This window comes from Helicoverpa zea, chromosome 16, assembly GCF_022581195.2.
Source record: "Helicoverpa zea isolate HzStark_Cry1AcR chromosome 16, ilHelZeax1.1, whole genome shotgun sequence".
Classification (NCBI taxonomy): Eukaryota; Metazoa; Arthropoda; class Insecta; order Lepidoptera; family Noctuidae; genus Helicoverpa; species Helicoverpa zea.
In genome coordinates, this window is record NC_061467.1 from 628,850 (window position 1) to 651,921 (window position 23,072).

Sequence of the window (23,072 nt, forward strand, 5' to 3'; positions counted from 1 at the left end):
ATCAACTGGCCTGTTTTTGACAGTGTTGACCTGAGAAGTGAGTTGGGCTTTTCGGACGTAGACTTATCTGAGCCAGTGGATGTGAATTCCCATGTTCCTAATCTTGCAGTATGTACTACGGAAGCGGTAACATCTACACTCTACAGAAAACCGTTCGAAGACTTATGTAATAAGCAAAAAAAAAGACGTTCTACTTCCATAGTAGAAGAAAATTCAGAGGAAGAGTTGTAGGACTGGTACTTAACAAAATTGAAAGACAACGGCAAAACGAATCTGGCAAAAGTAGTCGAATACCTTTCCAGTAATCCGGAAACGCTATCCCAAGTACACGAGCGACTATTCAAAAAGCAGAGCCTAAGTACCGTCTCTGAAGATAAGTGCTTAGCTCTTTATACCTCACTTGCGCTCTCGAGATGGAAGTACTTAAGACTTCAGAAACGTCAGAGAGAGACAAACTCGGAAAACGGACAGAAGAGCAACAAACGAAGACATCCTCCCATGGACTTCTAATAAGCTCTGATCCCCACATATCCTACATAAGGCCTAAAATAACGAAACAGGTTCATGGTGAGTTGTTGCCTGAAGCAAATCAGTTGTTACAGACTACCGAGCCTCCCTGTGATAGCGAGATTATGGAGGAAGAAGAATGCCTCATAGCAGAGTCCGAAAATTTGCCGGACCCACTTCTGGAATAAGAAATAAAGTGATCCGGCTCTGGACTGTTCCCACAAAAGCCCATCAGGGCTGGTATGATAAACAGCCCCTTTCAGGGCTTTAATAATTTCACAATGTTCTTTCGATCATACGTACGATAACTTATACTATACTTTACATACGCTTGATTGTGTAGATAATGATTATCAACGTCTTGCCCATAAAAAATCAAACTATTTCACCTATATTTGACAAATAATATTTATTTTACAGGTAGCAGGTAGTAAAAAAAATTACAGCCAATCAGAGACGAGCATTTTTCGATGACTAATTAGTTGTGCGCTTAGACGAGCGCACAAACAAATGAGTCATCAATCACAATGCAGGTGCCACCGATAACATGCAATAATAACAAAACCTCTGCTAGAATTACTAGTTGTGAGTACCTATGTGCCATTAAAACTATATATTTAACCAAAAATAAGGTGAAAACAGCCAAGTGAGACAAAAAATATACTTTGAATTGATCTTAAAAGGCAAAAAATGTCATAGAAAATATTATTTTTTTACCGAATGATTACTCGCGCGGCTGCAGATGGCCGGCGCTGATATATTTTTTCTTGGATAGAGAATGACCCTAGGTATCATATACTCACGCCACAGACCTAACATATTCGTACAATTGAAGAAAAAAAAATAAACGTGATTCGCTCCATACAAAAAAATCTAATTTATTTTTTTTCAGACAAACGATCCACTTTAGAAGAAATTTCACAAGAGTAAAAGTTGTCTGGAATATCATGTAGAATCACATAAAAAAATATCGAATCGATATTGGAACTTTGTTGCCTATGTCCACTAATTTTCAATTTGGATCCACTGTGCGGCGGCGTGCAACGAGCGGTGCGCTCCAGTCAAGCGGTGACCGCCCGCGTTGGGCGTCTGCATTGTAGGCATAGTGTTATACATTTTTTTTGTGACGTATCAAAATGTCTTCGGACGTGCAAGAGCTAATTATTTCGGCCATCTTTGAGAGGACACCCATATGGAACAGCAAACACAACAGAACACAACACTACACTGCTATATTGCCGCGCGATCTGCCCGCTAGTTTCGAGAACAGGTATGCGTTGCCCGCCCCGCTCCCGCGCCGCCGCCGCTGCCGCCCCGCTGCCCGCAAAATTCGAGGCAGAGGCCTTATGAGGTCGTCTGTCCATCTTGTTGGTGGACGTCCTATGTTGCGCTTGCTGATCCGTGGTCCCTACTCAAGCACTTGTCGACCCGTATAAAATACCTATAATATGGGATACCCATTGCCACTTCAGCTTGCTAATTCGATGAGCTATATGGTGGTATAGGTGTCTTGGGCTATGGGATAGGTGACTTTAGTTCGTCTACGGATCTCCTCTTTTCGGATTCGATCACGTAGAGAAACACCGAGCATAGCCCTGTAGCAGCAATGCAGGTAAAGTTGATAAATAAAACAGCAATGATGGTGTAAAGTAGAAGAGTATAGTATATCGTATATTTTGTAAATACAGAACGAGCTTAAGTCTAAAATAACAGGGGCCGAAGTAGTGTTAACGCTCAAGCGAGAGCGTCGCGCGATTGTCCAATAAGAACGCTCTGATAAGACTCTGTGAGTACCTAAAAGAAACGAGACAGATGCGCGCGCGAGCGAGATAGCACGAACGTAAATATAACGCGTTCGGCGCGAGCGGTCTTCAATCCCATGTTGTGGGTGGTGTAGCGAAGCGTACCTCACAGTACCCCCCCCTTAGCGAAGCGTACGTTTGGCTTGCATACTCTGCCGGTCCTGGTGACGTAGGGTTGCTGTGAAGGTACAGGATCCACGATGCTCGGTGTACTCGTAGAACACGTAGTGTTTGGCGAATCATTTTCGTTGCAGATGTATGCCGGTTTCAGTCTATCCAGCGATACAACTGTCTCTCGATTCGGTAGCTGTATCTTGAAGAATTTTTCGTGTCTCTGTAGCACAGGATACGGTCCATCGTAGGGTGGTGTCAGCGGCGCTCGAACGGTATCGTTCCTCACAAAGACGTGTGTGCACGTACCGAGGTCCTTATGTATGAAGGGACTGGCTGATGTTCTCGCGGTAGTGCACGAAGGTGAGAGTGACGTCATCGTTTGTGTGAGGCAGCGTACGTAATCTTCGTCCGACATGTTAATTGTAGTAGTCGGCGCGAAGAAATCCGATGGCACACGTAGCGTAGAACCGTAGGTCATTAGCGCGGGACTTAGGTTGTTGTCTTCACGCAGCGCTGTTCGGAGGCCAAGTAGTACGGTGGGAAGTTCGTCACTCCAGTTGGTAGTTGCGCCTCTAGCCATTAACGCAGCTTTTAGCGTACGATGCCAGCGCTCTATTTGACCGTTTGACTGCGGATGGTATGCAGTTGTACGTATGCGTGTAATGCCGAGCTTCTTCATTAGCGCGCTGAACAACGACGATTCAAACTGCCTGCCTTGATCAGTTGATATACGTAGTGGGCAGCCGAATCTCGCAATCCAGTTTTCATACAGCGCTTTTGCGACGATCTCAGCTGTTATTTCGCGCACTGGTACAGCTTCTGGCCACTTTGTAAATCTGTCCATGATCGTAACACAATATCGATAATCGTAAGATAGTCGAAGTGGGCCGACTATATCGATATGTATGTGTTCGAAGCGTTGAGATGGCGGGAAACTTCCTAGCGGCGTGACGACGTGACGATGTACTTTTGCTCGCTGACAGCCGACGCAGTTTCTTGTCCACGTTGTTACGTCTTTGTTCATGGATGACCAGAAGAACTTCGATGTCACTTGCTTCCTAGTCGCCTTGATACCAGAGTGGCAGAGATCATGTTGCGCTTTGAATGCAGCAAAACGATGTGCCGGTGGTAAGTATGGGCGAAGCGTGGACGTTGACATCTCGCACGTGATTGGTCGTTGCGTGCCAGGCAAAGTAACTGAGATGAATTTTAAATTCGGCTGCAGCTTCAATTGTTTCAGCTCATCGTCTTGATCTTGATCACGTGATAACTTGTCGTAGTCGATGTTTGACGGGCATTGTATTTCGTCAATACGAGATAAGGCGTCAGCGACTGAGTTTTCTTCTCCCTTTACGTACACGATGTTCTTGACGAATTGACTGATAAAGTGGAGTTGTCGCTCACGTCGCTGAGTGTCGCTGCTACTTTGCGGCCTTGAGAGCGCATAGGACAGCGGTTTGTGATCAGTGTAGACGGTGACGTCACAGCCTTCGATGAGTCTTCGAAAATGTTTCACAGCCGCGTAGATCGCTAGTAGTTCGCGATCATACGTGCTGTATCGTGATTGCGTAGCACTCAATGTTTTGGAAAAGAATGCTAGCGGTTTCCAGGCTGCGTTGTCACGTTGTTGTAGCACCGCTCCAATGCCGTGGTCAGAAGCGTCCGTCATGATGCAGAGTGGGGTGCCGGCGATAGGGTGCGATAGTGTTGCACATTCCAGTATGCTTTGGCGGCATTTTTGAAATGCTTGTTCGGCGGCCGGCGTCCACGTGATAGGCGTTTTGTCATTCTTTTTCCCATTGTGCAGATATTTGTTGAGTTCACTTTGCATGTCGGCTTGATTTGGTAAACAATCTCTGTAGAAGTTCAGCATGCCCAGGAAACGACGAAGCTCGATGATAGTTTTCGGTTGAGGATAACTGGATATGACTTTTATCCGTTCTTCGGTTGGTTTTATGCCGTTCGCTGTTACTTCATAGCCGAGAAAATTGATTTTCGCCTGTGCAAATTCACATTTGTTTACGTTGAGTGATACGCCGTATTTGTTCAAGCGGTCAAGAACTCGATGCAGTAATTCCTTGTGTTCTTGTTCGTTATCTGAGTACAACAAGATATCGTCGATGTATGAAAAACATCCCTCGATGCCGCGCAGAACCTCGTGCATGAATCGTTGGAAAGTTTGACTAGCGTTACGTAGGCCAAACGGCATGCAGGTGAATTCAAACAACCCGAAGGGTGTGATGATTGCCGTTTTCTGAGCGTCTTCTTTGTTTATTGGTATTTTGTAGTAGGCCATTTTCATGTCGAGTTTTGAAAAGATCTTCTTATTGTGTAGTTGATAGGTGAAGTCTTGTATGCGCGGAATCGGGTATTTATCTGGTAGCGTGACTGAATTTAGACGTCTGTAGTCGCCGCACACTCGTAGACTGCCATCTTTCTTCTTTACCACATGGAGTGGGCTGGCCCACGGGCTCTTGGAAGGTTGACATATGCCCATTTCCATCATGCGTTCGAATTCGTCCTTAGCCGCTTTGTATTTGTCGGGCGGCAGGGGGCGAGCACGGGCGAAGACAGGTTGTCCCGTAGTCTCGATGTGATGCACGACGTTGTGTTTAGCGGGCGTTTTCAAGGACATAGGTCGCAGTAGATCTGGATATTGCTTGAGTATGTCTTGATATGTCTGCTTGTTGCTAAGTACGTAAACGGCTTGTTGCATCGACGAGATTTCTACGGCGTTTATCGATAGTTGTGTCACCTTGTCGATTAGCTTCTTTTGATGCAAGTCGACGAGGAGTTTGAAGTGGCGAAGGAAGTCAGCTCCGAGTATCGATGTTTTGACATCTGCGACTACAAATGACCAGCGAAATCGTCTTCTGAGGCCTAGGTCGATTTGTAGATCTTTCTCGCCGTAGGTATTGATTGGTGAACTGTTCGCGGCGTATAGTTTGTATGATGTTGGCGAACATTTCTTCTTATGTATTGGGGTGGCGGCTAGGACGGAGATATCCGCACCGGTGTCAACGAGGAAACGGTGATTCGTGTTGCGATCGAAGACACATAGGCGGTTACTTGTCGTAGTTACACCGACGTCCGCCACGGTCGGTGCCTCTTCTAGTTTTCCGACTTCTTTTGATTTCGCCTAGCGCACGGTGACACGCAGCGTCTTGCCTGATCTCCAAATCGGTAGTGGTAGTAACATACTCGATTGGGATCGTGTTGATGCCTTGCAGTGGACTTTGATCTTGAGCGGGAACGCTGATAACGGCGATGGTTTGGTCTTCCACGGCTACGAAGTTCGGAGATCTCGAGTGTCAGATTCTCGAGTTGTTTTGAGAGAACTTGTATCTGCGCGGACATGATTTGCTGGTTTACTGCCGCAGAATCTGGTTGAGATGAAGAGACAGCTGCGATATTTGCCGACTCGGAATATTCCATCATCTTGTCTGCCATTGCCGCGAGCATATCGAGTGATGAATCTGTGTTCACAGACAGCACAACTCGCATTTGCGGCGGAAGGTGGTTCATCCACTCAATCTTGATGCCATCTTCGGTGATCATGTTGCCGCCGAGTTCGCGCATACGTCGTAGCAACTGAGACGGTTTTTGGTTGCCAAGTTCCAATCCGCTGATGAGGTTCTTAAAGTTTTTCACCTCGGACTGCTCGTACACGGAGAGAAGGCGTTGTTTGATGGCCTCGTACTTCTTAGTTTCTGGTGGCTTGATCACGATGTCTGTGACATGTTGAAGGTCGGTCGGTTGTAGTTGGCCCAGGACGTAACGATATTTGTTTTCGTCACTGGTCTTCTGCGGCTCGACGACGGCTTCGAATTGAATGAACCACATGCGAGGATATTCACGCCAGAAGGGAAGGAGACGCGACTGCACGGAGACGACAGCGAGTTCTGTAGGCTCGCTAACTTCTTGCTTGTGTTCCATCATTTATCACGTCGGGGTCACCAAAATGTAGCAGCAATGCAGGTAAAGTTGATAAATAAAACAGCAATGATGGTGTAAAGTAGAAGAGTATAGTATATCGTATATTTTGTAAATACAGAACGAGCTTAAGTCTAAAATAACAGGGGCCGAAGTAGTGTTAACGCTCAAGCGAGAGCGTCGCGCGATTGTCCAATAAGAACGCTCTGATAAGACTCTGTGAGTACCTAAAAGAAACGAGACAGATGCGCGCGCGAGCGGTCTTCAATCCCATGTTGTGGGTGGTGTAGCGAAGCGTACCTCACAGCCCCCTCCATAGCTCGTTGAGCGACTTTTAGCTTTGAGATGAACCCTTATAGTGAAAGACGACGTTTCGGTGCCATAAGCCATCACTGGTATTACACATTGGTTGAAGACTTTCGTCTTGAGGCACTGAATTATGTCGAACTCTTATGTGAAGCAAAAAAATACTATTCTGAACAAGTTACCGATTCATTTTCGACAGATTTTTAATTAAAGTAAGTTCTACTCTATAATTTTTTTTTTTTTAATGAAGATGCAGATTTTTCAAAAACAAAGTGTGAGATGCTTCTTGAACATCACATAAGGAAATCAACAATTGAAATTTTTTCTTAAACTTTTGTGACTAATGTAATAAATACAGAAATACTTACAATTCACAAGTAACACAGTTGCCAAACACTCTCTCTTCACCCGATGGACACCAATCGTGTTTAATAAAATGTCTCTTGACTCGTTTAACTTTCAGCCCCGGATTTATCATCGCAGAAAGAACGTCAGCCTTAGCACCTTCTGGATTGAGAGTAACAGAAGATCTAGAATCTTCTGTAGTAGCTACACCAACATTGCCGGTGTTGGTGTCAATCAATATATGAGATACACTGTCTCCTGCGACTGCGCATATCACAACAAAAAATATAGCACGATGCATTTTTTCCCGCCAATGCTTCACGCTCGACAACTTATAAGTGACTGAGCGTAAACTTAAGCTTGTATATTATTATATCACACATGACCTCATAGTTACGTCCAAAATCACAGCCACCGATGACGCTTAAAGGCTCGAGCAGACCGGATGCGTATGCGTAACCACGCGCGTGTCTACGTTACGCAAGCGGTGTGGCCTGTCTCATACATTTCCATACATTACAACTCATGGTTACGCCGTAACTACGCGCGTGACTACGCGCGTGGTTACGCATACGCATCCGGTCTGCTCGAGCCTTTAGAGTCCGTTCACACAGACCGGCTCGGAGAAGAGAGCAAATTCTTCTCACATTGGAAACACAGTTTTTAGTATTTGTAGTAAGGTTTATTTTTGACTCCGATTTCATGCTCTTAACGCTCACGCAGCCGATCGGCTACGAATGCGTGCACTTTCTCGCTTGCAAAATAAAACTTGGAATACTGGTACTGCATTTGTAGTGTGTTTTAGTTTATTTCCATTAGTAATTACTGTTTTAGTTCAGGATATAGGTACTTACTATTTGTTTTTAAATGGTTTGTTGCTTTTGGGCTATTTCGAGATCAGGCGCAGGACCGACATTTACGTGCTCTCCGATGCACGGGTGTATCAATCACCAACTTCCAGGGTCCGGGCTGCTTTGTGAAAGTCTTCTAAAACCCACAAAGCGATTTCCGCCCGACTCGGGAATCGAACCCGAGACCTCATGCTCGGGGCACGACACCATAGTGGCGTTAAGTCCCCTCTTTGAGGAGTGGCTCGGGAGGAGTCATGGCGCCCTCACGTACCGCATGACGCAGGTCCTCACCGGACACGGTTGTTTCGGAAGGTACCTGCATCGAATCGGTCATGATCATCGAAGCCGCGAGAACACGGTGGACCACACAGTCCAGGAGTGCCCTGCGTGGGAAGGGCACCGCCGGGTCCTCGTCGAGGCTTTAGGCGGCGGCGACCTCTCGCGTCCGGCCCTGGTTCAGGCCAGAATGGGATGCCGCCTCCTCCTTCATAGAAAACTCTCCCTTAGGGAAATACGTCGGTTATGTCTCATCATCATGATTTTAAACAATCGAGAATTGCCTGTGTCATCATGAGTCAGATGTGATCAATTATAGAACTCTAAGAAAAGGATTTAGCGTTTATCACCACGCTTGCAATGCGGGTTGGATGGGGTTCATATCTTAAAGTCCAGGTTCCCCTCGAGATGTTTTTCTTCACCTTTGATAAGGCATTGATATCCGAGATATATTTTAGAAAGAACATACAAACTTATAAAAGTCACCACGCTGCCCTGGAATTGAACGTATGCACTCATACCGTAAGAGGTTGGTTCTTTATCGAAAACAACTAGTTTAGTAGTTTGTAATAATAATCGTCGTTTTTTAATACCCGAATGCCAAGAAGGTTTATTTGTTATTATTTTATTTTTGTAAATAGTTAGATAGGTGCCTTACTAGCACTAGATTGTAACTGTAATGTTAGTGATAAGGTAGATGAATAAATAAATAAAGTGTCGACGCTACTGCTCACCACATAGGTACAAGGACAACATAACTTTTTTTTTGAAGACGTCAAAAATCGTCAAATGACCCCCCCGCTATGGGTTAGCAGCGGTGAAGCAGTGAGGGAGTGTCAGACTCTTACTGACTAAAAACCGTCGTGTTCTGTCGTAGGCCTTTTATGTACCAGGGCCGCGGTAATTCTTTCGAACAATCCCGCAGCCCGGACAGGAGAATCCCGCAGCCACGACAGAGTCTGCAGTCTCTTATTGACAGCAATTTCCTTTAGCGTTTTTAATCGGGTTTATTTCAAACTTGATTCGTTCACAATTAATGATGCTTCTTGATGACGTAGTCGATAAACAATGAATCTGGTAATTAGTCATCTTCTTCACTTTACCAAAAAAAATCTCGAAGTCCTGCTACGAAGAGCAGTACATAAATACAACTTAGGTACATGACATCATAACTAAGTTATGTCATGATGTTATGATACATGAGCATACCAATAACCCAGTATTAACGCTACTGCTCACCATATACCAGGACAGCATAGAATAAACGAAGTTATTCCCTCGGGACGCGGGTACAATCCTACTAATCCTAATAATATTATAAATGTGCCCCGCAAATCTGAGGCGGATGACGGGGAGTAGCGACCCCGCGGGGCTATATATCCGAGTGCTCCAGGGAGAGTATACTGTCCCCCATCTCCGGTCTGCCGGAGTGAAGCATGACGGGGGATAGGTCTCCCGCCTCTTGGCTTGCCTTTATCGGCCGGTCAGAGTGGAGTCGCTAGAGTAGGGTTAGCAGCTCGCTCGGAGGGTAGGTGCCTCGTGGTAAGTGTCGAGTGGGCCGGTGATGCTGGACCCACAGGGAGCGCGTGATCTGCGTTTAAAGTCCGCCGAGGTATCCTCAACCTTCAGCCGCTCATGTACCTGTTGCCCTCTTGTTGCGATTTAGCGACTGATTCCCGGGGGCCCAGTAAGTGAGCTGGCGAGTCTCCACCTGCCATTTTTACATGTATTCATTACATTGTCATCGGCAGGTGCCATAGTTCCCGTAGTTTCCCCATTCCTAGTCCATTAGCATCCCATCACAATAGCCCGAGTAGTTTTCATCCATAGTTAGCAATAGTTTAGCACAGAACCGGGGATTGTCCTTGGGTACATTTCTATAGTGTATACAGGGATAATCGTCGGTTTTGTGTCACCATTTCATTAAACTTGTCTCAAAAGGGCTTCAGCGTGTTGGCTTCGGCCCCACGTTCGCCTCCCAAAAATCCGGGACTCTATAGTCTCGAGGTCTGGTAGAGACATACAAGGTTATAAATGTGAATGTATTTCACGCAAAAACGGCTTTACCGATTTGGTTGAAAGTTGGGATGTAGATAGGTGATACCCTGGACTAGCATATAGGCTACTTTTTATCAACACACTACACGTCACTACATGTCATGGTGGCCTAGTGGGTAAACGACCAGCCTCAAGTATGAGGGCGCGGGTTCGATCCCAGGTCAGGCAAGTACCGATGGAACTTTTCTAAGTTTGTATGTACTTTCTAAGTATTTCTTAGACACCAATGACTGTGTTTCGGATGGCACGTTAAACTGTAGGTCCCGGCTGTCATTGAACATCCTTGGCAGTCGTTACGGGTAGTCAGAAGCCAGTAAGTCTGACACCAGTCTAACCAAGGGGTATCGGGTTGCCTGGGTAACTTGGTTGAGGAGGTCAGATAGGCAGTCGCTTCTTGTAAAGCACTGGTACTCAGCTGAATCCGGTTAGACTGGAAGCCGACCCCAACATTATTGGGAAAAAGGCTCGGAGGATGATGACTACACGGATGAAGCCGCGTGCGGAAGCTAGTCATCCATAAAAACTAAAGTCCTTATAATACGGCTTAATCACGGGTCAAATCAATTTTAAGACTACAGTTATTGGGAGCCGGATGCAAAAAAAACTGTTCTTGGGTAAAACCTTTTACATTTGTCATTAACATTTAAACTGGTAAAACACGTGTTATCGTAATAATATTGAGCTATCGGTACTCAGCTGCCACGACGAACAGACCAACGGTGAATTGGTTTTCAGAGACAACCGTTGAATGTATTATCAAAGATATGGAAAACTGTTGCTGTTTCTTATGTATTTTGTTTTATCTTAAAATTCACAGCGATTTCTCCATAGATGGAGAAGCCTTTTGTTAAAGGTGGTGTAAGTTTATCGAATCCTTTATCCTTGTAAAAACAGTGGTACTCAGCCGCATCCGCTTAGACTGGAAGCTGACCCCAACATAGTAGGGGAAAAGGTTCGGGAGATGATGAGTGGTAAGTTTGTCGATTCGATCTTCGCAGAACGGTTGCGGAGTCCGAATGTAGACTATTTGTTTTACATTACATAGGTACCTACAGGTATACCCGGGAATATAATTTTCCAAATAGATTCAGTAGTGTTCGGAGCTATTACGGTACAAACAAACAAAAGACTGTTTCCTCTTTATTACATATTGTATAGATTATGGAAAAATAAAATACTGTAGCATCACATTTTTTTTTTTTTAACGACGGCAAACATCATCAAATGACCCCTCCCGCTGTGGGTTAGCAGCAGTGAGGGAGTGTCAGACTCTTACTGACTAAAAACCGTCGTGTTCCGTCATAGGCCTTTTATGTACCAGGGCCGCGGTATCTCTTTCGAACAACCCGCAGTGTAGCATCACACCTTATACCTACGATTCTTTAGTAGCAGCAACCTACCGACACAAAATGCAACAGAAGTCAATCTACATATAAAGCGCGTTCGAGTCACGCAGACATAGGTGTCTATGTGTGCGTGTTCACAGACGCGCTGTCTCAAAACAACTCAAAACACACAAGGTAGATAAATGTGCACGCGTTGTAATACTTACCTAACTGTAATTTGACTGTAATATTTTTAATTTTAATAACAAAAGAAAAAGTAATAATGGAGCAACAAAAAAAGTCGTATTATAATTGTTCAGTGGACGGTTGTTTTAATACAACAATAAGCAGTGAACTGTCGTTTTTTAGCCTGCCTCTGGCCCAATGCCGTAATAAGTTTTGCTAGTGTCGACCCAGGCGAACCTCCCAACCAAAGACTATAAATTTACTTTATGCTCCCAACCTACCCTCAAAGATTATTACTAGTAGGAGTTGATAATTTTTGTGATCATGGCGAGGGTATGTTGTAAGATAGACGAAATAAAACTCGCACATCAAGGTTTCTGTAGGTAGAAGCAAGCTTAGATCAGGGACTGTACCAACCCATTACATACATTTTTTTTTTCGCAACTAAAGAGGTACTTTGTTTTACATTGTGTCTTATGGTATATATGTATGAATAATAAAATTATAAATTGCGGTTTCTGAAAAAGTTCGGTATCTCGTTCAAACGAATTTCCGTTGAAAGTGTTTATTAACCTCTTGTATGCCACATTAAATATTTTATTATTATTGGTTTATATTTCATTTTTCCTGTTTTACTCTCAACAATAAATCAAATAATTAGATACGAGTACCACTACCACGTTAGTTTTATGCGTATAAAAAGTTGACAACCCTAACGCGACCGCCGAGTTTAGGCATGAAAAGTGAAGTACATAGGTACATGAGATTGACTTCTGTTGTATTTTGTGCTACCGACCCAATTATATTTTATTTTAACTACTTATGAATTCCTTATTTCATAGGAACAACTCATGTTTTTATTCATAAGGCGTTGCATCGAAGTATTCCTGTTATTGATAATTTATTTACATGATTAAATTATCAATTCGTATTAAAAATTAATTCTTGAATTTTGAACCGATTCTATGAATTCTTTTATTTCTATAAGTTAGTTTAGGCTACTCAATTTATTTTTATGGATTACATGGATTATTTCCATGATCTTAAACCAAAAATTATTGGTGTTAGGTACTTTACAAAAATTTTGTCAGGCAATGGTCGGGGCAACTATCTACCGGTAGATTAATCTGCTGTATAGGTACGGTGGCTGTAACACTAACGGCCAGTTTCTTCATCAAAAGTTAAAGTTAAAGTTATGGCTAAAGTAATGTCTAAAGTAAAAGTAACGGTTAAATTCAATTTTTCTATTAGTTTTGCTGTTACTTTAGCCTTGAAAAAACGAATTTGACCGTTACTTTGACTTTAGACATTACTTTAACTTTAACTTTTGATGAAGAAACTGGCCGTAAGATGATGTTATGTACGGTAAACTGCACATCAGTGGTAACTGTCATGCACCTTAACTCAATAGTAATAAGTACGATTTTCCTATAAAACTGTTACCACTGACCTGAAGTTGACTGTACCAAACTTATCTTTTATCCTATATGGTAAAAAACATGCTTATAAAATTATGTTAATTTCACTTTACAAAGATCGGTAAGAGTATAGTACAATACTGCAAAGAACAGTTGGTATCTGAACGATTGAAACTTTAATATTAATCAAGGTTTATTAAAAAAAAAATTGCCAACCAATCGTCAACATCAGTCGATTGTTTATTCTGCAGTGTGTCGATAATATTAATCCAAACGCATCATAGGCTTAACTGCGTGAGTTAATTTTAACGATCATATGAGCAATCATGGCGATTGAAACAAGAAAAACCCCGCCAATCAATCCGCCCGGCACCTTATTGGTCTACCTACAGAAATAGATTTCTCAGAATGAAACAAACGTAGGTACACATGAAAGGATCGTCGAATCAATGAATTACGAATTGTACAAAATGGACTTTGTAGCGTTGAAATTGAAGATCGCGCAATAATGTTTCGGTAAAATTTTTAATTGCACAATATTGGATAAAGTGATGACATGCACGATGGTAGGTCGTCGTGTCAGCCGACAAACAACCATTGCTGGTCAAAGGCCTGTTCTTTTACCTATCTAAAAGGAAGTCGTGTTAGTTACACATTTTATTAGGTACTCAAGAATGTCCAAAACATTTAAGCTGAAAGTTACACATAAGACATAGCTTAGACACGGGAGAAGAACATAGGATACCAAACCATAGAAGAACATAGGTTTTTGTCACCATCCGGCGACGGAAAGAAGTTTCCCTGGGACGGGGGTGATTCGTCAAAAACCAACTTCAGAATGCGGCCGAAACACAAAAGTAAATTACTAAGACAGCATGAATTATGATTGAATTAGATATTATTATTTCCTTATGAACTTACTAGCTTCCGCCAGCGGCTTCGCCCGCGTGGTGTGTTGATAAAAAGTAGCCTATGTGTTAATCCAGGGTATCACCTATCTACATACCAAATTTCAATCAAATCGGTCCTGCCGTTTTCGAGTGATTGAATAATAAACATACATCCATTCTCACAAACTTTCACATTTATAATATAAGTAGGAAATAGGATTTATAATATAAGTCGGTAGTAGGGTGTATAACAAAAATGATAATTAATAAATCAAAGTATTAGTACAATAGTTTAAAATATTTATTAATTTCCTAAAATACTTAGTTACGCTGACTCAAAATAACATAACCTATCTACGTAAGAATTTTTATCAGAAAGCTTTGTTTTAAGCACTTACCGACCACATTAAGGTCAACTCACACCAAAAGAGCGGCGAAAGGCAGCGAAGAGGAGCGCAGTTCCACTGTTATATGAATTGTAACTTTATAATACTTACTAGCTTCCGCCCGCAGCTTCGCCCGCGTAGAGTTCGGTTATTTCGCGTTTCCATGAGCAGTCTTCAAAAGTCCAGGATAAAAACTATCCTAAATTCTTTCTCAAGGTCAACTCTATCTCTGTACCAAATTTTATTAACATCAGTTCAGTGGTTTAAACGTGAAAGCGTAACAGACAGACAGACAGAGTTAGTTTCGCGTTTATAATATTAGTAGGGATTTATTATCGCATGAGAAACTCGAACGAGTCGCGCGGATATTCGCGGCGCCGCCCGCGCCGCGGGAATTACGGCAAATTCCATAAACTAAGAATAAAGTAATGAAATTAAAGTAAAAATTCATATGACAGTTAAAGTGCGCTCAGGGCCCCGATTCTCCTAATTTTACTTAAGCGTCATACGATTCACGTTCGACTCGATTCGACTGAGATCCGATCCCGACTCGATTACGATTGAAGCGTATGTAGCATTCCGCTATTTTTTCTTTGAAATAAACGTTTTTATCCTTTTCTGTCATTCAATAATGAATCATTTTGTCTGCAAATGATTTACGATTGCAAAATGATTGTACAGCAAACTACCGTATGGACCAAAATCACCAAAATAGCAGACCAATTGCACACCAATCAAATGTCAATCGAATACGATTGGTCTTTTATTAGTAGCAGAATGCCCGATATGGTTAAAACTGCTATTGCTATCATATTGCGACTCGATTTCTAGTCGATTTTGACATTATTAACTTAGGAGAATCGGGCCCCTGCTACGCTGCTCTTCGCCGCTCTTTCGGTGTGAGTTGACCCTTGGATGACGCCGTATCATACGCCATACGACCGCACAGTGACGTAGTGAGTGGTGAGAAAGTTACATAACATATAATGTTTAAAGCTAAATGGCCTAAGGCCTTTAACTTTAGATATTGTCTGAAAATTCAAGTTTAAAACAAAACTTCCTGGCGCCAGTCCTACGGAGGTCACTGGCTAGAAATTAGACGAGCGCTCTATTTTCGCCAGCACTTCAAAAATTAAGGTAAATACCAAGCCAAGGACAGTTGCCACAAAGCCAATACTGGCTGACATTATTGTCACCCAGGGGCCCGATTCTCCTAAGTTAATAATGTCAAAATTGAATAGAAATCGAATCGCAATATGATTGTAATAGCAGTTTTAACCATATCGGGCATTCTGCTACTAATATAAGACCAATCGTATTCCAACGACATTAGATTGGTTTGCGATTGGTCTGCTATTTTGGTGATTTTGGTCTATACGGTAGTTTGCTCTACAATCATATTGCAATCGTAAATCATTTGCAGACAAAATGATTAATTATTGAATGACAGAAAAGGATAAAAACGTTTATATCAAAGAAAAAATAGCGGAATGCCACATATGCTTCAATCGTAATCGAGTCGGGATTGGATCGCAGTCGAATGTGAATCGTATGTTTCTTAAATAAAATTACGAGAATCGGGCCCCAGTATTGGCTTTGTGGCAACTGTACTTAATGGCAGTTCAAACGATCAGAAAACTGACCAATCAGAGAACAAGCGTAGGTATCGCGATATATAGCTCCGTCCCTATTGGTTATTCCATGCGATAAACGTGATACGCCGCCCGCGAGAAAAAAAATACATTTGTCAGAATGAATCATACGGATCGAATGTACTTGTGACGTCATTGTTCTGTGTGTCGTAAATTCTACTGTATTTTTTTTAATCAGAAATAAACGTTTTATTATAATTATAGTAATGGGACGGGCTCATTGTACATAGATGATAATATCTTAATAAAGCTGATTGCATGTAATGATATTATTCCTGAATCGATCTGTATAATATTTTAAGTTTGAATAAAGCATACATATACGTGTGCCTTGTTGAAAATTGCATAAAAATACGTTTAGTAGTTGTTAAGTTACGCGAACATATAAAGGTAAGTACCTATTTATGTTAAAAAAGCCCCTAAACATAAAGTCATGTTCAATATGAATGAGATAGAATAATAAAAAGAACGAGAACAATAGAATGGCTCAGCTATTGCTTGTTTAATTTGGTTTTAGTGAATGTGGGTGGAAATGATGTCATGTTCAATGAAAGAGACAAGGCGATCAAATCAGAAAGAGATAAATATAACTTCACTTCACAGTTAAAGAATCATTACATTCGAGCGGTGTAAAACGTGAGGTGTTTGACAGTTTTTTTTTTAAGACAATGGCGCTCAGCATGTTTCTGCAGATCCTTTCTGGCAAATAAAAGAAGTAGGTATTTAGGCCCAATGCCACTGACAACATAAACGCCCGTTTTGCTTACAACAGCGTGCATTTTTTTGTGACGGTTGTTGTAAGAGAACTGAAGTTTATGTTGGTGGTGAACTTGGCCTCCAATCTATCAAACATCTGTAATTTCACAGTAGGTAGCCCCACGATTGTAACAGATACTAGCCAGCAAAGACAAAATGTTCCTTCGAGATTGCATGTCGATGTCTGTCCAGCCACATGATGTCCTCCTAGCCGATTTATCAGCTACGGCGGCTGTTCTCATGTAAAAAGATTAGTCAACTGCGTAAGACATATTATAGTGCACAAGCATTTGCGCAGACACAGGTGCACTCACTATTCCTTCACTCTCATAGACCGATGGGACTGCAATCTGACACGACCGGAGAGAGATCAGGCGCAGGGCCGACTTTATGTGCTCTTCGATGCACGGGTGTATCAATCACCAACTTCCAGGCTCCGGGCTACTTTGTGCAAGTTTCTAAAACCCACAAAGTGATTTCGGCCCGTCCGGGAAATCGAAACCGAGACCTCGTGCTCAGAAGCCGCGCTTGCGACTGCTAACCCTACGAGGCAGCCACATAGGTACCTACACTACGTAGGTACTATAGCGCGCAGCACGCTCGGTACCGGAATATCATAGATATTTTATAACTGAAACACTGAAAAACTTTAACTTTGGTTTATTTTTGATTGGGAGCGAAGTGACGACTTCAATATAAAAAACCTAATACTATTTGTTTTTCATGGAACACATTTAAATAATTGTCCAGCCAGTAATAAAATATAATGAATAAAACCTTACGCCTAAAGAACTTAAGTTGTAGTCAAAACGTAGGTAAGGAAAATATGCTAAAATAACCAGTAACCAGTTACCAGTATTTGATAAAATAATATTCCTACTTATGACTTACAAACTATGTGGACACATGCACTATGTAGACATAAGAATTCTTGAGTGTTTTTTCTAACAATTGTCAACGAATTAATTTACTATAAATTATACTCTCGTCATCTGTAGAAAGTCACCTTTATTCCCTTCTGCAACGGTTTAGATTGAGCTAAGCACAAAAGAAAACTTGGGTATAAAAATCCAGATTGTTTATTTCTTGTGGAATTTATATTAAGATGTTATTAATATTATGTTACCGATTAATGTGATACTCAAATCGGGAAGTCAACTATATTTAATTAAACTGGTTATAAGATTGTGTGAAACGTTGTTTATAAAATAAAATAGCAACAAGATAAAACATGAAATAAATTTTATTTCAAGTTTGACACAGTTAGGACCGAATGAGCAACTCCATTAGATTATTGTGATAGTCCTGTAGCTGAGGCCCCCGGGGGCTCTCGCTACGAAAGCCCCCGACTTTCCCCACCAACCAGAACGTCTCCATACAACCTTTGCCCTGGAAATGCAAACAATGAAATTAAAATCATCATCTTACTAATAATACATTATTTAAAAATAATGTATTGTGAATGGGTCAAGGTTATATTTTGCAAAATAGTAAAGGTCATATTCTGAACAGCTTCTGCTTAAACTAGCTTAGATAAAAAATATAAATAGAGAGGTATTTCTTATTTGATGCCATGCCTTGTGTCTTAAAGATGCTGATGAAACCGTGAGACCTTAAGTATCGATATTAGGTACCTATACTTAACAGTATTAAATTACATTATGGGATTTCCGAATTTCCACACAATAAAGAACAAACCATAGTTGAAATGATGTCATAGATTCTGAGAATATACTGTGAACCACCAGAGATGGAAACACAAAGATTCATTTCAAAGGTGAGAATGACATAATAAGTTCTACGATGATCAATATCTCGAATTGAGTATTGCTTAAATGACTAAAAATTACTTTGGTTCATTATTCATCCAAGTTTGTTATGTATTTTTTCGTCAAGTATGGATCGTCGCCTTTTTAAGATTGGCAATCATCCTCCGAGCCTTTTTCCCAATCATGTTGGGGTCGGCTTCCAGTCTAACCGGATTCAGCTTGGCAATGATTTGATTAAGATTGGCAATAGGTGGTGGTTATATCGACCAAATAGACTTTGCATGAGGGTTTTGCTTTATACAAGCTATTGATTTGCATCTGTGTCAAATTTCAGAATGTTGACATAAAATACGTGAAATAATCAATTGAAAGTACGGTATACAGGACAAAGCTGATATATGCTGCTTTTTTTGTTCTTGTAATTTAATACCTAGTAAGTATCTCAGAATTAATCAAATTTTATGAATGACCGTTGCGTATGCTTTGCGTTTACCAACACATTTTATTTTTTATTTGGGCCGAGATATCATCAGCCTATCGCAGTCCACTGCTGGACATAGGCCTCTCCAAGTGCACGCCACTCAGATCGATTTTCGGCTACTCGCATCCAGCTCCTGCCACCCGTCTCGCGCAAGTCATCACTCCACCGTGTCTAAGGACGTCCTACACTACGTTTGCTGAGGCGTGGTCTCATCCATCTCATCTCCGAGAATCATTAGATTATCATCATAATTACCTCCTTGAATTTGAAACGGATGTGCATCAACAGCTTGTAGGTGCAGAATAATTACATTATCAATTAGAAGTAGAATCAAAGAATAACCTTATCAAAAACGGTTAGAAGACATTGAGGTCACTTACCGCAACATTGACGGGACCTCTCGTCTCGAACTCATAGTTTCCGATTTCATCTAATGCTGTTTTCGTTGTATACGAAATGTGGATTTTCATGGCTGTTGACAAAAAACTTTATTTAGGAAAGCTTTTTTAACCTAAAAAAAAAAGTATTAGTTCTTGATCAAAAGGTGAAGGAAAACATCTCGAGGAAACTTGGACTTTATACAGTCTGAAATAACCAATCCGCACTGAGCAAGAGTAGAGATTAACGCTCAATCTTTCTCCGTGTGAGAGGAGGCCTGTGCCAGCATTGGGCGATAAAAAGGCTGTAACTAACTAGCAGAATTCTTACAAAGCTTTTTTTTTATTGATGGCAAAAATCATCAAATGACCGCCTCCCGCTGTGGGTTAGCGGCGATGAGGGAGTGTCAGACTTTTACTTACTAAAAATCCATCCATCGTGTTCCTTCGTGGGCCTTTTATGTACCAGAGCCGCGGTAACTCTTTCAAACAACCCCGGCGGATTCTTACCTTCGCCAGTACTCTCCATTCTGCTGGCAGTATTGATGGTGTCCCCGAAGAGGCAGTAGCGCGGCATGGTGGTGCCCACGACGCCGGCCACGCAGGGCCCCGTGTTGACGCCCGCGCGGATCATGAGCGGCGCGCCGGGCCGGTGCGGCACGCGCGCGCCCTCCAGGCTGCGGAGGAGCGACAGCGACATATCTGCTATTTCTGACGCGTGACGGTTACCTGCAAATATATTTAATCTGTTTTTAATTCCTTTCCAATTGACCTAATCATGACTTGAAAGTTAACATGTGGTGGATGGAAGCTTTCATGCTAGCAGATTTTCCCGGCATCAAAATCAGATACCTAGAGCCTACATTATATACGGATGCGTTAACTTCCCTTGGGATGAAGTGACACTATGGGGAACAGTTATTAGGATGTATGCCACTTACCATTTCTTTGTGGTAATCCGGAAACGACCATGTAAGCGTCTCCAATCGTCTCTACTTTATACACGTCGTAATGTGTGATCTTCTCATCAAATAACCTGCAAAAACGTAAGAATGGTCACGGTCAATGTTAAGTTCAGGATACACGGATTTATCACTATCATCATTATGTTATTTATCTGCCAATATACAGACTTATTCGTCATTCAAGGTTAGATCTTATATTATTATCTAAGCACGTCATTCACTAACGTCTTAGATTGTAAGTATTTGTAATGTTCGTGGTATGGGAACAAAAAATATATAAATGCGATCCTTTTTTGTAATAATCTGCATGAGTGCGCACCTTATTCTTACACTTCGTCATTCTTGGAACAACGTGATGACACCTAGTCACTTTGAATAACCTATGACATATGACTATCAAACTATATCCTGTTACAATTTGAACCTCAAAGACAAATCACATTTTTTGTTGTCATTCACAATTTCCCAATTTTAGACTTTTCGAGTGCTCAGAAGCCATGTAAGTTTGACAACCAGTCTTAACGAGGGGTATTGAGTTGCCCGGATAACTGGATTTAGGTGGTCAGATAGGCGGCCACTGCTTGTAAAACACTGGTACTCAGCTGCATCCGTTTAGACTAGAAGAAGATTATGAAGAGCTAGTTATACACTAAAACCAGTCTGAAACAGCTTGTCAGTTACATAAATATATCCTGACATTAAATCTTGGCACACTCTTTAGTAGGTACTTAACAGGAAAGTGACTGAAGGAACGTACTTTGCTTTTACATTTATTGCATAGCAGATTAGCAATAATTAGCATTAGGCAACGATGAGATGAAAATCCAAAGTGAGTTTTGAATTTAAAGGATAGGTACTGTAACGTAGTTAGAAACTTTTTCATTTGTAAGGTTTTATTCGTTAGATATTTTTGATACTGACCGGGCAATCATTTCTTATATTGAAGTGTGTCACTTCACCTCTCGAGCCCAAGCAATAAACGTCATGATATCGAATCAGTTTTTCATTTTGAGCAAGATAATTATTGTTGCACAATTACAGCCAGTAGTGGTAAACCATTTGATGGAAAAGATAGGTATAGACATATTAGGTCCTTTTAGAAAGTCGAGGAATGGTAATAGATTTGTGATTGTAGCCGTGGAATATGTTTCTAAGTATGCGATATGTAAGGCAGTTCCTAGAGCGGCAGCGCAGAGTGTGAGTGAGTTTCTGATTGAAGAAATATTTTGTCGACTTGGAGGCCTGAAAGAAGTTATTTCGGATAGGGGTTCGGTTTTTACGTCACATTTAGTCAGAGACACTATTAATTATTTTGGAGCGAAGTCATGTTTCACGACAGCTTTTCACCCAGCCTCTAATGGTTTAGTGGAGAGATTTAATAGATCATTAACACAAATGTTATCAATGTATGTTTCTGGGGATCAGCGTAATTGGTGTTATTATATACCGTTAGTTTGTTATGCGTACAACACTAGTAAGCATGCTAGTACTAAAATATCGCCCTATATGATTATGTACGCTAAAGAACCATTATTTCAGACAGATATAAGAGTAAATGATGATAGGAGTAGTGAGGTTGATTTTAGTAGAAGACATGATATACATAATATGTTATGCCGGAAAGCCTTGAATAATATTAGGAAGGCTCAATTAAAACAGAAAATAGTATATGATAGAAAGGCAAAGACTAGGCGTTTTAGTCCAAATCAACTGGTAATGGTTTTTACACCTAGGCGCATTGGTAATAGAAGTATGAAATTGTGTAGATTATATAAAGGTCCATATGAGATTGTTCGACAAATTTCTAATGTTAATTATATAATTAGAAAGTTAAATAATAGGAGATTTAGAGATATAGTTCATGTAAATAGATTAAAACCATTTAATGCTAGGTTGTAAATAATTATCTTGATTATTATAGTATGGTTTTTCTTAAATTTATTTTATTATTACATGTTACCTGGAACGAGTTGTACGAGCATTGCCGGTGAAGGGATAAGAAGGTGAGCTACTTCATCTTCGTGAGAAGATGATGTCCACGGCAGAGCTACTTCATCTTCAATATGAAGGAAGATGAAGATAACCAATGTGGTCAAGCCTGTGTTATTTTTATAAGTTTTTTTTACATTGCTCTGTAAATCTGATCCCAAAACTATTATCTGATTTGGTTTTGAAAAAAAAATATTTGGATGGTGAATTGAGGTTGAGATCAACTTCGCAATAAGGGGCATAGCCTCGCGAAGAGTGTTTGCTTGACACAATGGTTTCTGCCGAAGATTTATGATCCCTATATTTGATTTATTTATTATTTAATATTCCAAAATTGTAAAAAATAATTATTGGGTAAGATGTTTAATTATATCACGTTAGGTGAGAAACTTTGATAACGGTGACTTATCCCTTCATCTGACACGTTAGCGTCCGGCGAAGTTGTAAGTTGTCAATACAGAGTTTTTCTTCGCTTGAAAAGTAATCCCTTCAGGATGGGTGTTCCTCCCTTCTCCTCCTTTCTCCTCCCTTCTCATCCTTTGCTACTAGAGGCATGTTTCGGGGCTTTTTGCGTGGTTTTTCCTCGAAAAAGTTCACGATAACATGTTTTCTTACAGTGCAGTTTGGCACACTTAAGTAAACAACTTACATGTTATTGTAAACTATCCCGTTGTGAGGGACGTGTT

At 41.2% G+C, this 23,072-nt stretch overlaps 2 protein-coding genes across 2 annotated transcripts in view; both read right to left on the reverse strand.

Annotated features, from left to right (window-relative positions):
- Positions 1–5,528: 5,528 nt before the first annotated feature.
- Positions 5,529–6,610, reverse strand: LOC124637602. The gene has a single exon (XM_047174195.1). It carries the CDS (start codon positions 6,360–6,362, stop codon positions 5,535–5,537), a length of 828 nt encoding a protein of 275 aa, XP_047030151.1. The 5' UTR covers positions 6,363–6,610; the 3' UTR covers positions 5,529–5,534.
- An 11,420-nt stretch (positions 6,611–18,030) lies between these two features.
- Positions 18,031–23,072, reverse strand: part of LOC124637673 — a 58,644-nt gene continuing 53,602 nt past the window's right edge. Inside the window, exons 11-14 of the mRNA XM_047174297.1 lie at positions 20,374–20,468; positions 19,943–20,161; positions 19,436–19,527; positions 18,031–18,194 (exon numbers count right to left, since the gene is read on the reverse strand). Coding sequence (XP_047030253.1) covers positions 18,069–18,194; positions 19,436–19,527; positions 19,943–20,161; positions 20,374–20,468 — 532 coding nt within the window. The 3' untranslated portion in view covers positions 18,031–18,068. The remainder of the gene's footprint in view (positions 18,195–19,435; positions 19,528–19,942; positions 20,162–20,373; positions 20,469–23,072) is intronic.